At 51.0% G+C, this 14,057-nt stretch overlaps 1 protein-coding gene across 2 annotated transcripts; it reads right to left on the minus strand.

The window, feature by feature from the left end:
* Positions 1-200: 200 nt before the first annotated feature.
* Positions 201-12,776, minus strand: C11H1orf116 (chromosome 11 C1orf116 homolog). Of its 2 annotated transcripts, none has more exons than XM_047753435.1 (4): positions 12,757-12,776; positions 7,015-7,200; positions 3,975-4,152; positions 201-2,509 (listed from the first exon to the last, which is right to left on the minus strand). In XM_047753435.1, exons 2-4 carry the CDS (start codon positions 7,117-7,119, stop codon positions 978-980), a joined length of 1,815 nt encoding a protein of 604 aa, XP_047609391.1. In that variant the 5' UTR covers positions 7,120-7,200; positions 12,757-12,776; the 3' UTR covers positions 201-977. The 2 variants fall into 2 exon arrangements, with proteins under 2 accessions (XP_047609391.1, XP_047609390.1); XM_047753434.1 differs by lacking the exon at positions 12,757-12,776 and adding an exon at positions 12,637-12,746.
* Between the last annotated feature and the right edge of the window lie 1,281 nt (positions 12,777-14,057).

Consider the following 14,057-nt stretch of genomic DNA (forward strand, 5'->3'; position numbering starts at 1 on the left):
CAGAGAATGTATTGGGCTGATTTTCCATAGGCACTGATGAAATCAAAAAACAACTTGCCATCGTGTGGACAAGGCCTGCAACAGTTCCTTGGCATTGTGTAAAGCCTCTGGGCTTGAGCTCCCGTCCCACTGCTGGTGCAGCCCAGGGGTCAGTCACATGCAAACTGAGATTGGCAACAGGAAGAATGGCAACATCAGAGTCAGGGACCACCATAGTTTATTACTGAATTTAAGAAGCCCAAGGATGAGGCTCTCTCGGGTGGAGGTGTGCCATGTGGACACTTCTCCTGCCTTCTCGGACCAACGAGAACTCTCCTGGTATCACTCAACCAAGAGTTTTCAGGTACAAGGATGTGTCTGATCCTTGGGACTAGAGACAAGGAGGAGGAAGCAACACTTCTGGGCCCCAGGGCCCTGTCCTGAAGGACAGAACTGAGCGGGGAATCCAGCAAGGCAGGAACCAGTCTCCATCCACTACTGCAGGGATTCTCGGAGACCCGCAGGTCACATGACCTTGCATTTGCTTAATGCCACTGGTGCCTCCATTGTGTCACTTGCCATGTTTTCACAGGCATGGCTACCCCTCTGTTCCGGTTAGACTGAACTCTACCTACCCCATGTAAGAAAAGATCCAATGTGAGCGGAATTGAGCAATGATTCTTTGTCATATAAATATCTTCAGTGATATATACAGGTTATAACACACACACACACACACACACACACACACACACACACACACCCGCCTGTGGAAACCATCCTCAGGACGATTCGTGTAGGCACATGTTGGCACGACCACTCTGAAGATAAACGTATGCTCCACTCGCTCCCTCAGAGGGAACAGGATGTTGGAAGAAGCCGATCCCTGTCCAGCCCCTGAGCTGTGAGGAGGGGAGGAAGGCTCAGTGGAGCCCGGGGTCTCTTCTTGCACAAGCGGGTGAGGGAGGGGGTTGGGTGGCGGTGCGGGTGTCCAGCGCCTACTCCTTCAAGAGCCCCAGCTTCTTCAGGGCCTCCCTTCTGTGCTCATCAGACACGCCTTTCGGGGAGATCTTGACACTGACACAGGCGGGTCGAGGCAGCTTGTCACGGCTCTGTCCTTGGTAAGACAGGCGCTTGGAGCTCTGCTCCTGCTCCAGATCAGCCAGCTTGCCCACCTGGATACCCGCGAAGTCCTTTCCGGTGCCCAAGGAGGCAGGGCGGGGCCGGGAATTGCGCAAGACATTGGGCGGGATCCTGTCTAAGAAGGAGCTTTTTCCCAGAGAGGCGCTGGTTTGGGGGCTGGGCTCTTTCTCAGCTGAGAGGTAGCTGCTCAGCCCCACACCTGAACGCTCCAGCGTGTTGGACTTGAAGTTCATCTGTCTCAGGCCAGGGATGCTGCTCTCCTGGAGAGTCAGCCCTGAGTCTGGCTTCCGCTGAGTCAGGGGACTATTGGCCCGTGGGGCCTTAGGGATGGGAATTGGCGTGGATTTGGCAGCTGGAACTTTCCCTGAAGTGGGTTCCTGGGCAGGAATCAAAACCTTGCCTGGAGAAGACTGCTGAGCTGGAACCGGTGCCTTCCCTGAAGAAGGCCCCTGTGTAGAAGCAGGAGCCAGAGCCTTTCCTGCTGCAGGCATAGCTGCTGAGACCTGAGCTGGAGCTGGGGAGGGGGCCGGAGCGCGAGTCTCCTTGAGTCTGACAGAGGGTCTACTTAAGTGAGGGCTGGGCTCATCTTGGTCCTGGGGTAGCCCCAGCTTCTCCAGGGCTTCTCTGCGTGCTTTCCTCTGCTCCTGCAGCGACGATGGGGCCGGCCCAGAGTCTCCAGGAGCAGCCTCAGAGTGGCGGGACAGCCGGTTCTGGGGATCACTGTGGAAACTGCTTCGGCTGCTCTTCAGAACAATATTTGGCGGCAGTTTCCGGGGCTTAGGGGCTGTGACGGGGGCCAGTTGGGTATTTGGGTCCCCCCATGATGGGACGGGAGCATCTTCAGCTCTCGCATTCTGAGAGAACACGGGGGGAGGAGACCGAGGTTGTCCTGGGCCCCTGGTGGAGCCTTTCTCATTGGCTTTTTGGGACATGGCCTCTGAAGCAGTGTCCCCTTTCTTCTGGGGCCCAAGTGAGGTGGGGAGTTGGGGCTTGTGGCTCAGCACCCCTGGCCTTCTGGCCAGGCTGCCTTGCCCACACTGCTGTGGCTGGGTGTCCCGGAAAGCTTCTGGTGGGGGGATGAGTGGCCCGTCCAGATCAAGGGCAGGGTCCTGGGGGCTGGCTGGTGCCTGGTGGGGCTCACTGCTCTCGCTGACCTGCTCTTTCTCAGGCCCTGGGACAAGCCCCTTAGATCCCCTCGGGATGCAACTGTTAGTCTGGGTGGTGCCTTTCCTGAGGTTCTGGTTTTGGCTGATGTGGATGTTTCTGGGGAGACTGTAGGAGCCAGACCTGAGGCCCAGGCTTTGGGGCTCCGGTGGATGAGATGAGCTGGACAGAGTCACTCTCCTCGGCACTGGTCCTTGCCGAACAGTCGTCTCCTCTGGATGTCCTGTGAGGTCAGGGAAACACGCAGAGAAGGTTGAGGGGGCAATAGGAACCCCACTGCCAAAGACAGTGCTTCCTAGACTCTGATCCCCTAATTGGATGAGTCTGGGGTTTTGTTGTTTCTTTGGGTTTTATTTATTTATTTATTTACGTCTTTTTGCCATTTCTTGGGCCACTCCCGAGGCATATGGAGGTTCCCAGGCTAGGGGTCTACTCAGAGCTATAGCCGCCAGCCTACGCCAGAGCCACGGCAACGCGGGATCCGAGCTGCGTCTGCGACCTACACCACAGCTCACGGCAACTCCGGATCCTTAACCCACTGAGCAAGGCCAGGGATCGAACCCGCGACCTCATGGTTCCAAGTCGGATTTGTTAACCACTGCGCCACGACGGGAACTCCTGGGTATCATTTAGACTAACAGGTCAGTATTAGCAGATTCCCTTCATCCAAGGCTTAATGCTTCCTGATGGCTGGGGAATGGGCAGCCCCAATACCTTCATGTCCCTGACTCAGGCTCTTCCCAACCCTCCACAGACACACTCCGATAGGCTGGGATTTGGGACAGTCCCTCTGGCTGCCCTGGGACTCCCAGGTGTCTGAGGCCAGTGGAAGCACTGGGCAGGACGAGCACCAGTGAGGCTGCCTGACCAGGCTTCTGCCTTCTCCCACTTTCACTTTCTCTAAGCACCTGAAGGATTCTGTGGTGGCCGCAGCTGTCCCTGCACCACAGAGTGACACGGGCTCTTTCCTTCCAGCGAGTAAGCACATGCATTGGACCCATGGGCCAGGAAATCAGCATGAGGCAGCCCTGTGACCCCATTTACAGCTCTATCTTCAGGGAGGGTCTAACACATCGGCAATAAGTATTTGCTAAAGGAATGAATGATTGCGGTCCTGATAGCAATTGGACTGTCCTTGGGAGTAAAGTGCCCGCCTCACCCTGAGACACATGGTCCCACACTCAGGACCACTCTGATGTGCCATCCGGGTCCCTGTCTACTGAGCCCCAACACCGCTCCACACTCTCACAGAGCCCTCGAGGTGCCGCCCACTGAAGTTAAGGGAGCCCTTCCCTCTTCTTATCTCCTGCAGCCTTGTCCTCTGGGTCACCCAGATTAGCATCCCAGACCGACTCAGTCTCTCCAGAGCCAAGCACCCACCCCTCCCTGATGCGCTCCCCCACCTCTGTGGTCAGATCACTTTAGAATTTCCCCATAAGGAGATGGGAGCTGGTCAAACCCCTTTTCCTCTCAGTCCTCTACTTCTTCCTAGAAAGATGCAGGAAGCTGGCTTGTCAGCATCCTTCCTCCCCTCCAGGGATAAGGCTTTATTCCAGCCGTGAGAGTGGAGAGGAGAGCAGTTGTTCCTTCCTTCACCTGTGACCCTAACAGCAGAGAAGCAAACAAGATGGAAAGTGGCCAAAAGTTTGCACCACTTTTTCTGGGGTTTGCTGGACGGTCTCCCTTACCCTGGGGGGCAGGCTGGGCTGTGGGCAGTGCTCGAGGACCTCGGGGAGTCACGGGTTGCTCAGACTCGTCAGTGGACAGTCCGCTGTCAGCCTCAGTGTCCAGGGAGCCAATGGTTTCCTCCAGGAAGAGCAGACACTCCTTCTCTTCAGCGGACAAGAAATCGTAGCTGCTGTCACTCTGGATTGAGGAGGGGGAGCAGGAGCTGTGAGAGGCAGGTCCTCAGAAACTGGTGGGGCCCCGAGAACCACCCTGGGCTGGGGAAGGAATGTTGAAGAGCTGGAAACCTCTCCACCTGCCACTCTGCAAACCTGCTGGAGCTGCTTCCTGCAACCGCAGGCATGAGGGAGGGCACAGACTGTCAGGCTCTTGTCTCACTAGCACCGGCTCTGACAGCTGGGCAGCCAGATGGCGGGTGCTCTTTCTTTTGCTCCGTCCTGGGTGGAAGGCTTAGGGACCCAGATCAGAAGCAGTCCGAGTTTCCCATTCCAGTTCCTCCGTGTGACCTAGGTCAAGTCTTTCTCTTCGTGTGTCTCCAATTTCCCTCTAAATGATCTGAGCAACATAATGATTTGACCTTACACTTGAATGCAATTGCTTTTACCTTTTCAGAAGTACTTCTGCATACTTGGTCTGGTGTGTCAAGGACAGTATGAGGACAAACAAGAAACCCAGTCAACAACCTGCTGCCTGGCCAGTGGGACGTGGCATGACTAGCCACAGATAAATTTACTAAACAATTTATACTTGACTTTGAAATGCATTCCACACAGGATTCTTTCCCCCTGTATGTTGACTTTCTTGATGGCATTTGGCTCTGGCTAACATTCAAAAAAGTGTGCCTTTCTTCAGCAAATATTAACTTAAGGGAGGAAGGTGGAGACAGTGGTATGGGGTGAGGGGAAAGCAATTTTGTATTAAATAGAAATTAAAATACATAATTTTCAGAGTTCCCGTCGTGGCGCAGTGGTTAACGAATCCGACTAGGAACCATGAGGTTGTGGGTTCAATCCCTGGCCTTGCTCAGTGGGCTGAGGATTTGGCGTTGCCGTGAGCTGTGGTGTGGGTCACAGGCGTGGCTCGGATTCCGCGTTGCTGTGGCTCTGGGGTAGGCAGGCAGCTACAGCTCTGATTAGATCCCTAGCCTGGGAACCTCCATATGCTGCGGGAATGGCCCTAGAAAACATAATATTCATTATGAGAAAGAGAGGAGTGTTTGGGAAAACAGGCCATGACCGATTCAGATGGTTCCTGCCCACATTCTACAAGGAAGAGTCATGGAACAGCTGTTCTCCAAAGTTGAAGGCTGATGGGAAAACCAAGGGGGCAGAAGAGAACACAGGGAAGGTGGCCCGAGTCCCTTTCTGGCATCTCCACCCCTCTTCCTAATATGTGAGATGCTTCAAAGTTGTATAGTCTCCAGACCCACTCAGATGGCCAGGAGAGAATTTGAGAAAGCCCTGAATATATCTTAGGGAGGGGGGAGATGGTTGTTGGAATAACTCTTCCAGTTCCCCACAATCCTTTAAGGGCCATCAGTCAGCTGACTGAGAGAGGCCTATGTGTCAAGGGAAGCCCCCAGGGCAGCCCTCGGAAGGCTTGATGAGGACTCTGGGGTTCCCTGAACAAAATCTTCTTTACTGCCCTCTTCCTCCTAAAACTGTCTTACCAAAACTCCAACTCTGAATTTCTCCTTTGTAGATGATTCACTTTGAAAACCCTTAATCCCTGACACGTTCTGTGTCCAAGGGTGTGTAACTACTCCTGCTGGCCTCGGCTGGACAGAAACAGAAAGCTGTCTCTACGACCCCATCATCTAGGGTCAAAAAAGACAGTATATAGAAATTGTCTGCACTTTGGGCTTTTGTGTGTTGGGTGCCTTGTTTTTCCTGCTCCATCTTCCATATCGGAACTCACTGACTGTGTTAAATAAACATCTTCGACATTCAGTAGAGATTATCATTATGATCCATTTAAATGTTCAACTCTCTCTATGCACAGGATATAGAGTAATAATATATAAATTCTCAAGGGTATTATGTAACTGGTGAGTACCTGTAACAAAAGAATGCTTACATTTGTTTCACTCTTTCACACCCGCCTTATGATAATTGATTTAATGTCCAGGAAAATTACAATTTATTACATGCCATGCACAGAGTTAACCACAGTGACTTTGGCAGAGTCTCTATCTCTACTTATAGACAGGCTGTGTCTTTTTTTTTCTTTTTTTTTTTGCCTTTTCTAGGGCTGCTCCCGGGGCCTATGGAGGTTCCCAGGCTAGGGGTGCCTACACCACAGCCACAGCAACACCAGATCCAAGCCGTGTCTGCGACCTACACCACAGCTCACGGCAACGCTGGATCGTTAACCCACTGAGCAAGGGCAGGAACCGAACCCGCAACCTCATGGTTCCTAGACAGATTGGTTAACCACTGCGCCACGACGGGAACTCCCAGGCTGTGTCTTTTCTACTCGGAGGCATGTGCTGAGTACTTTACATGTACTGTATTTACTCTTCTCAGGAACCCTATGAACTTGGTGTCACTATTATCCCCATCTTAAATCTGAGACGGAAGCTTAGAGAAATTAAGTAATTTGCCCAAGGTCATACAGCTTATAAGTAGAGATCCCAGATCTGTGTGGCTCCAGAACCCAGGCTCCTAATTACTCTGTGCTCTTTGATCTTTGTGAAAGATCAAAGCAATGCTGTTCATTGCAGAGAACTGTAGGAATCTAGATTTTGGTTTCCACCGTGACTTTAGCTCAGGGGCCCACTCTCTCGTCTCAACCCAGCCACCCAATGTAATGAAAACTGGGGGAAAGCCTCATTTGTCCCTTTCCTCTCTGGGCTTGTCTCACCCTGTTCTCTATAGAACCTGGGGTGACTCAGAGGCAAAATACCAACTGGTGTGACTCACTCCTGATGAGGAAGATGAAAGACAGGAGCAGTGAGCAAGGACAGAGGTGGGCAGGGCAGGGCAGGGCAGGGCAAGGCAGGGGTGCAGAGAGCAGGCCAGGCTGCAGACAGAGACTACGTACAGATCCAGAGCGGGTGGAGGTGGTACTCATCATGCTGTCGCAGCTGCTGACGCGGGTCACAGGTTCCGAGCCAGGCCCCGCTGGCCACAGCTCCCTCTCGGGCATCGCCCGAAGCAAGGTGCAGGGGTGGTGAAAGGGGCTCCCAGAGGGGAAGCCAAGGGAAGTGGAGAATGTCCCAGGCCGGGCCTGAAAAGAGAAGAATCACAGCCACGTGTGAGCTGAGCCAGGCTCTGGCGAGGCTCTGCCCAGGCCCTGGAGCAAGCATGGTGGCAGGGACTGCAAGCAAGCAGAGAGCTGGAAGGGGCCATGACCAGCCACAGCCCAAACCCAGACCCCCAGCCTGCCCGGGGGACATGGAAGCTGGACACGTAAGGACACATAAGCTGGCTCACGTAGATGCAGAAGGACGGACGTGGATGGTAGAGGAGCAGTCTAGTCAGAAGGGAGACGCCATCCTGTCTTAGTTGGTTTTTTTCCCTCTGAACCAGGGAGCTTAGCCTACCTCTTCATTTCTATAAACCATAACTACTGCAGGGGTTAATAGCTTGGGTTCTGGAGGAAGCTGGATCTGGTTCAAATTCCAGTGCCACCATTTACAGTGATATGACTTGAGGCAAATTACTCTTTGAGTCTGTTTTTCCTCCTTAAGTAGGGTTAATATAAGGACTAAGTGAGAACAGTTAGCATGGTTTAGTTGGTAATAAATATGCAAACGCTTAAGGAACAAATGAGTAACTACCACTGTTCTGATAAGAAGAACACGACAAGATCCATGCCAGGTCAAAGTAGACTGAAGCGAGGGAAAAAAGAGTTTAGAAAAACAAGGAACAGGGCCCGTAGTAGGACCTACCTCATAGGGCTGTTGTGAATTTATAATGAAATATTACATGTCAATCACTTTGTGCAATGCCCGGCCCTGTGACTGTCAGATGTTACCATGGCCCCATCATCACGCCCCTCCCACCACAGCCACCGTCAGCTCCCTAGACTGCGAGGTAGCTGCATGGCACCCCAGTGGTTGACACAAATCCATTTCCCCTCTTATGTGTCCCCCCTCTGATGCTGCACTTATTCCCAATGAGATTCCCTAACCTGTGTCAGATGAACAAGGTCAATGTCCTAGGTTGCTTCCTCCCAACTCCAACTCATAGGGAAAGAAAAGTTTCAAGTTCACTGTGCCAATAGAAATTGCCAAGGAAGGGTGTGTTGTCTTCCTTCAGGAAATCTCACGGATTTTCCTATTCCTGTTTGTGGGAAAAACTCCATCAGAGTGGGAAAGGCCAGACGTGACTCTCCTACGTGAAAATGAAATTCTGGAAGAATTAGGATGAAAAGACAGCGCTAAGGTCAAGCAGGGAGCTGGGGGAAGAGCTAGAATTAGAATATTATATAGTTTGTCTGATTCTGAATCCATATTTTCCCCATCATGCCATGCTTTTATTTTCTACTTTCTTACCCTCCCAATACTAGGTAAAATGTTCTGGAAAACTGTGTTTCCTGGGAGATCTTGAGACTTGGGGTTTATTTTTTTATTTTTATTTATATATTTTTTGTGTTTTTGCCATTTCTTGGGCTGCTTCTGTGGCATATGGAGGTTCCCAGGCTACGGGCCTCACTGGAGCTGTAGCCACCGGCCTACGCCAGAGCCACAGCAATGCGGAATCCAAGCCGCGACTGCGACCTACACCACAGCTCACGGCAACGCCGGATCGTCAACCCACTGAGCAAGGGCAGGGATCGAACCCGCAACCTCATGGTTCCTAGTCGGATTTGTCAACAATTGCACCACGACGGGAACTCCCGAGACTTGGGGTTTAGATTCCAGGGCAGGTTGCCTTTTCAGCCTCCGTCAGTAATTGCTTCCAGTGCCAAAGTCAGGTTTGGGCTGTGCTGGGTGAGTCAGCCTGACAAGCACAAGGCCTCACGAGTTCCTCCCCTGCTTTGAAGGACGCCCTCGGGTGGGGTGGGGGAGGGGGAAGGGAAAGGGGAAGAAAGATCCTTTATGAGCAAGACCCATGTAGTTTCATGGGGGTCCAGAGCCTTTCAGGAGAGAGAGGGAACCACAGGGGCCAGTGATACCAAAGAAGCCCAGTGATGAATCAATATGAGGTAAGACATCTCCTAGGAGTCCTCACGAGGTTAGTTCCCCATTACCCAGAGCCTCAAAGAAACAGAAAGGTGAGAAGTCATGGGGATGAAATTCAGGCATCTCAGCTATCCTCTCTATGAATGGCCGTCTAGGTTCCCAAAGTACTAACTCATTCCTAACCTTCTGTAGGGTTGAGATCATTACAAAGAAGAGGATCCACCCTTCCTAAGCCTAGGCACAGAGAAGGCACTCAAAACATGCTGAATGAATAAACTTGTCATCTGTTCTAGCGTCTTTTTTTTTTTTTTTTTGTCTTTTTGCCATTTTCTTGGGCCGCTCTCACAGCATATGGAGGTTCCCAGGCTAGGGGTTGAATCGGAGCTGTAGCCGCCGGCCTCTGCCAGAGCCACAGCAACACGGGATCTGAGCTGCGTCTGCGACCTACACCATAGCTCATGGCAACGCCAGATCATCAACCCACTGAGCAAGGCCAGGGATCGAACCCGCAACCTCATGATTCCTCGTCAGATTCGTTAACCACTGAGCCACGACGGGAACTCCCGTTCTAGTGTCTATTGAGTTGAGCTGTTGGGAGGTCTCTCTTATGGCTTCTGCCCCATTATTGGAAGCTCCTTTTGAAAGCACCTTTATTTTCCCGAGACTATATGGGTCAATGGAATTTGGGAAATACTTTCAGTTATACTGACATGTAGGAGCACCCAAGAGGTATGGGGCATGGAAAACTTTATGAAGACAAAAGTATTGTTTCGAAGAAGTCAGTGTAGAGCCAAGGGTCTCTATTTTTGGCTCTAGATTTCCTATCTGTAGAACTGGGGCAGTAAGTATTAAAAGTGACTCACTGTAATTAATATAATATTCTCTGTGAATGGGTGAGCTGATGCTGCCTTTTCCTTTCAGAGAAAATTACCACCCTTGTTCTTCTAAGCACACATCAGCCTTTATAGTGGTTTGCTGGCCTCTCCGTCCGCTCAGGGAGACCTGACACACTCTTACTTTGGAACGAAGGATGGCCTGAAGCAGCTGGAAGAGATAAGAACTACAGCTAGTACTGCTTCAAAAACCATAGCAAGGTCCTGTCGTGGCGCAATGGAAACAAATGGGACTAGGAACCATGAGGTTGCGGGTTTGATCTCTGGCCTCGCTCAGTGGGTTAAGGAGCTGGTGTTGCCGTGAGCTGTGGTGTAGGTCACAGAGGCAGCTCGGATCCCGTGTTGCTGTGGCTCTGGCATAGGCCGGCAGCTATAGCTCTGATTAGACCCCTAGCCTGGGAACTTCCACATGCCGCAGGTGCGGCCCTCAAAACACAAGACAAAAAAAAAAAAAAAAAAGAAAGAAAGAAAGAAAGAAATGACACCAAATGCCACTGAAGCTCATGTCATAGACACAACATTATCACTGCAGAGATTAATCTGAACCTGAAACCAAAGCTGGATGAGTCCTGAGGTGCTCGCACCTCACCTCCACACCTAGTGTCCTGACTCCAAAAGTGTGAACTCTAAAAAGAGTCTTCTCTTTTTCCCAAACCCCGCCCCCGCCTTCCCTCCCACACCAGCTTGACCTGACCTGGATGCTGCACTTCCTTCCACCAACTTTACAACCGTAAATCTTAGGGGCTACTTCAGGGCGGCCATTGAAACCAAGGTCTTTCTATTTGATAAGAAGCCTGAGTAACGAGCAAAACTCGAGGTGAGAGCGTGTTATCTTTTACCCCTTGACCTCTTTGGGAGGCTTGAGGGGAGGAGGGAATGGGTTAAGAAATGCGCACAGCCTATATCAGGGCCACCCATGCAAGGGCGCATTAAATATTAACTACACCCTGAAACCAGCCAAGCTTTGGAGGAGAGTAAATAAATGGCATGTGGAATTCTGGCATCTGGAGGGGGTGGGGTGAGGGCTCCAGACCCACTCCAGTTTGGCTTCTCTGTACCTTCTGAACAGATCCAAGGCCCCCTTTTCACCCTCTTCCCGTGAGCCCACTCCCATGTCCTCCAAGGCTCTCTCCCCAGGGGTCCAAGAAGTTTCCTGTTTCTCTTAGGCCAGGTGTCTCTGCTTTCTGCTGACTGCACAAAAGGTGCCTTGAGCTGGAGCACATCGTAAGGAAAATGCCAAGAAGATTAAAAGTTGCACTGGGTGTGTATCCCTCTCCACAGGCACATGGGCAAATTTCTGTGTGTTTTTAGGCAGCGATATAATCGCCTCCTTCAAGTGGGTTTGAGGGAGAGGGTTAGCAGAAATATCCCCTACGCAGAAGAGGTTTGCCAGACCCTGCAAGTTATCTTTATTGCTGACAAGGCATCATCTATCGCTGCTTGGTGAGCTTAGTGGGCTGGTTCTGCAGCGCAGGCTGAGCGAATGCCCAAAGTTCCAGTTGGCAGGACCGGAAACTCGGTATATTCGCTGGGAGTTGTGTGCCAAGCCCTGGGATCCTGGCACTGGGTTGTCCCACTTCCCCTTTTCTGAAGCAGGAGGAAAAGGGGTGAAGTTAGGGACCACAGAGTTAACCCCTACGAGCTGGATGACCGAGAGCTGACTTACTACTCTGACTTGACTTCCACACCCAGCTGTCCCTGTGCAGGGAAACCGGCCACACAGCCTGCCAGGGGACCCCTGAAGGAACACAAAGCAAAACCACCACACAGGTCTGGTTCTCCTCTCTGGCCTCTGCCACACTGCTTTGGCCTCAGCCCCACTCAGAATTCCTACTAGACTCAACATGCTATTGTGAAATATTAATGTGGGCGAGGCCATGGCACAGTTGAGTAGCTTTCCGTCTGCTAGTCCCTGTGTCTATTAACAGGCAACGTCGTTAAATTCATTAAAATTAACTCAAATAGGCTTGACTTTGCAACTAGACTATTTGGGGGTGTTGCAAAGATGAGCTTGTAGCCTGAGATGGAGTTTTCCCAATGTAAGCAGACCTCACAGCCCCCCTTCCAAACACCCTAGCTCAGCTCACACCTTTCACACCCATCCACAGAGAGCTCCATTATCACACGACCATTATTGAACACACACACACACACACACACACACACACACACACACACTGCACCCTTTGCTTAAATAAAGATAGACATTGAGTTGATAAAGCCACAGGAAATTTTCCTGTAAGAAATGCAATGGAAAACCAAAGTGCTGGGTGAGCCTTCATTTTGACGCCCTCTACAACTATTCTCTTCCAAAATCACAACTCAATTTCAGCTCTTCAGAGATGCAAAGGTCTAAAACAAACCTGTTTTCCTTTCTTGTTATCTACACAATATGCATATCTAACCTAAACAGGTAGATGGAAAAAAAAAATGCGTCTCAGTCCTGTTCTCCACAAAAACACTGCAATCTCAGGAAGCTACCTACCTACTCTGATCCCACATTAGAGAGTTGAGGAACAGACAGGAAAGCCCCCTAGCTACGGGTATAAGGAGCTCCCCACGATTCCGTAGCTCCGACTTCCCATGAAGCCCCCCGCCCCCTCGCTGCAGAATAAGCAATAGTTGGGTTAGTAATTAACTCACCTTCACTGGGTGGGGACTGAGGGAGGAAAGGAATACCCTTCTATTTCAAAGGGCAGAGACGGAGACAGAGACTGCTCCCCCTGCCTCCTACTGTTTTCTTCTGACCTCTTCCTGACTTACCTAGACAGGTAAAAGCTTCACTGGAGCTGCCTCACCCCACCCAGCCACCGACTCTCAGCCAATCCCAGATTTCCCTCCCTCCTTCCCATTCCAGCTGTTCCTCCGGGGAGGGCGTGGGCGGGGACAGGGCGGGGACAAGTCGGGGCGGTGCTCTTCTCCTTTGGCCAATCCTCTCTTGCCTTCCCCCTCGTTGAGAGCCAATAAAGGGCCCTTGAAAATAAAAGAGGAGGGCCTAGTTTGGGCTAAAACTGGAAGAAGGGAGAGTCAGCAGTGAGAGAGTAGGCAAAACATATTATTATTCATACTATTTTAAATCCTGATAGAAAGTCAGTCCACTGGGCAGTACGCTTTTCTAGTGTGTCTGCTTGAAACTTGGTTTTCTAGCTAGAACTGCCTTCTCGAAGTGAAGTATTCCTCGGAAAGCCTTGTGCCAGTTTTGCTACTAGCTTTTCTAGATATTCAGAATCACTGTTACCTTTAAGCGTTTTCCTAGAAGCTCATAACCCTAGCAGCTCCACCCAGGACCAAGGAAGAAGGCGTCTAAGGCGGGAGAGGCTGGAACTGAGACACTGTTGCCCCACAGTTTACCAATGACCTTGGCTTCATCTATTTCTGCGGGAAATAAAACCTTTTTTCCTCCCCCAAGGGGTCCCTGTTCTGATGAAAAAGTGACTGGACAGCCTTGAAAGAGGGAACATGCACACCCTCATTTGGGTCTCTGGTCTTTTGTAGCTGTGCTTGGAAAGTAGCAATGGATATTGAGAAATAAAAACAAAAAGAAGCCACCAACCAGTTTAGCAACTCCTATCTTCTTCTATGGGCACATTATTGGCACTTGTAGTTAAAAACAACTGGAGGGGACTAGACAGAAGAGAATAGGTGGAAGAATCCAACGCTTTCAGGAGGAAATCTTCCTCATCTTTCTCCAGGTACAGAAGCCACTTTGACCAGATATGCCTTTTGCTTGGAAGCTGGTTTTTCCTTGGATATAAGTTATCCTTGATACCACAGGGGCAGGAAGAAAAATTAAAATCAATGCAGAGGAGTTCCTGTCGTGGCACAGCAGAAATGAATCTGATTAGGAACCATGAGATTTCGGGTTTGAACCCTGGCCTCGATCAGGGGATTAAGGATCCAGTGTTGCTGTGGGCTGTGGTGTAGGTCGCAGAGGTGGCTTGGATCTGGTGTTGCTATGTCTGTGGTGTAGGCCGGCAGCTGTAGCTCTGATTCTACCCCTAGCCTGGGAACCTCCATATGCTGCAGGTGCAGCCCTAAAAGAAGACAGAAAAAAAATAAGTAAA

Source organism: Phacochoerus africanus, chromosome 11, assembly GCF_016906955.1.
Source record: "Phacochoerus africanus isolate WHEZ1 chromosome 11, ROS_Pafr_v1, whole genome shotgun sequence".
Classification (NCBI taxonomy): Eukaryota; Metazoa; Chordata; class Mammalia; order Artiodactyla; family Suidae; genus Phacochoerus; species Phacochoerus africanus.

Coding starts and splice junctions, on each gene's coding strand:
- C11H1orf116 (XM_047753435.1), bottom strand. CDS start 7,119: ATGCCCGAGAGGGAGCTGTGGCCAGCGGGGCCTGGCTCGGAACCTGTG. Junction 4,153..7,014: donor CCTCCACCCGCTCTGGATCT/GTACGTAGTCTC, acceptor TCCTCAATCCAG/AGTGACAGCAGCTACGATTT. Junction 2,510..3,974: donor AGCCCAGCCTGCCCCCCAGG/GTAAGGGAGACC, acceptor CTGACCTCACAG/GACATCCAGAGGAGACGACT.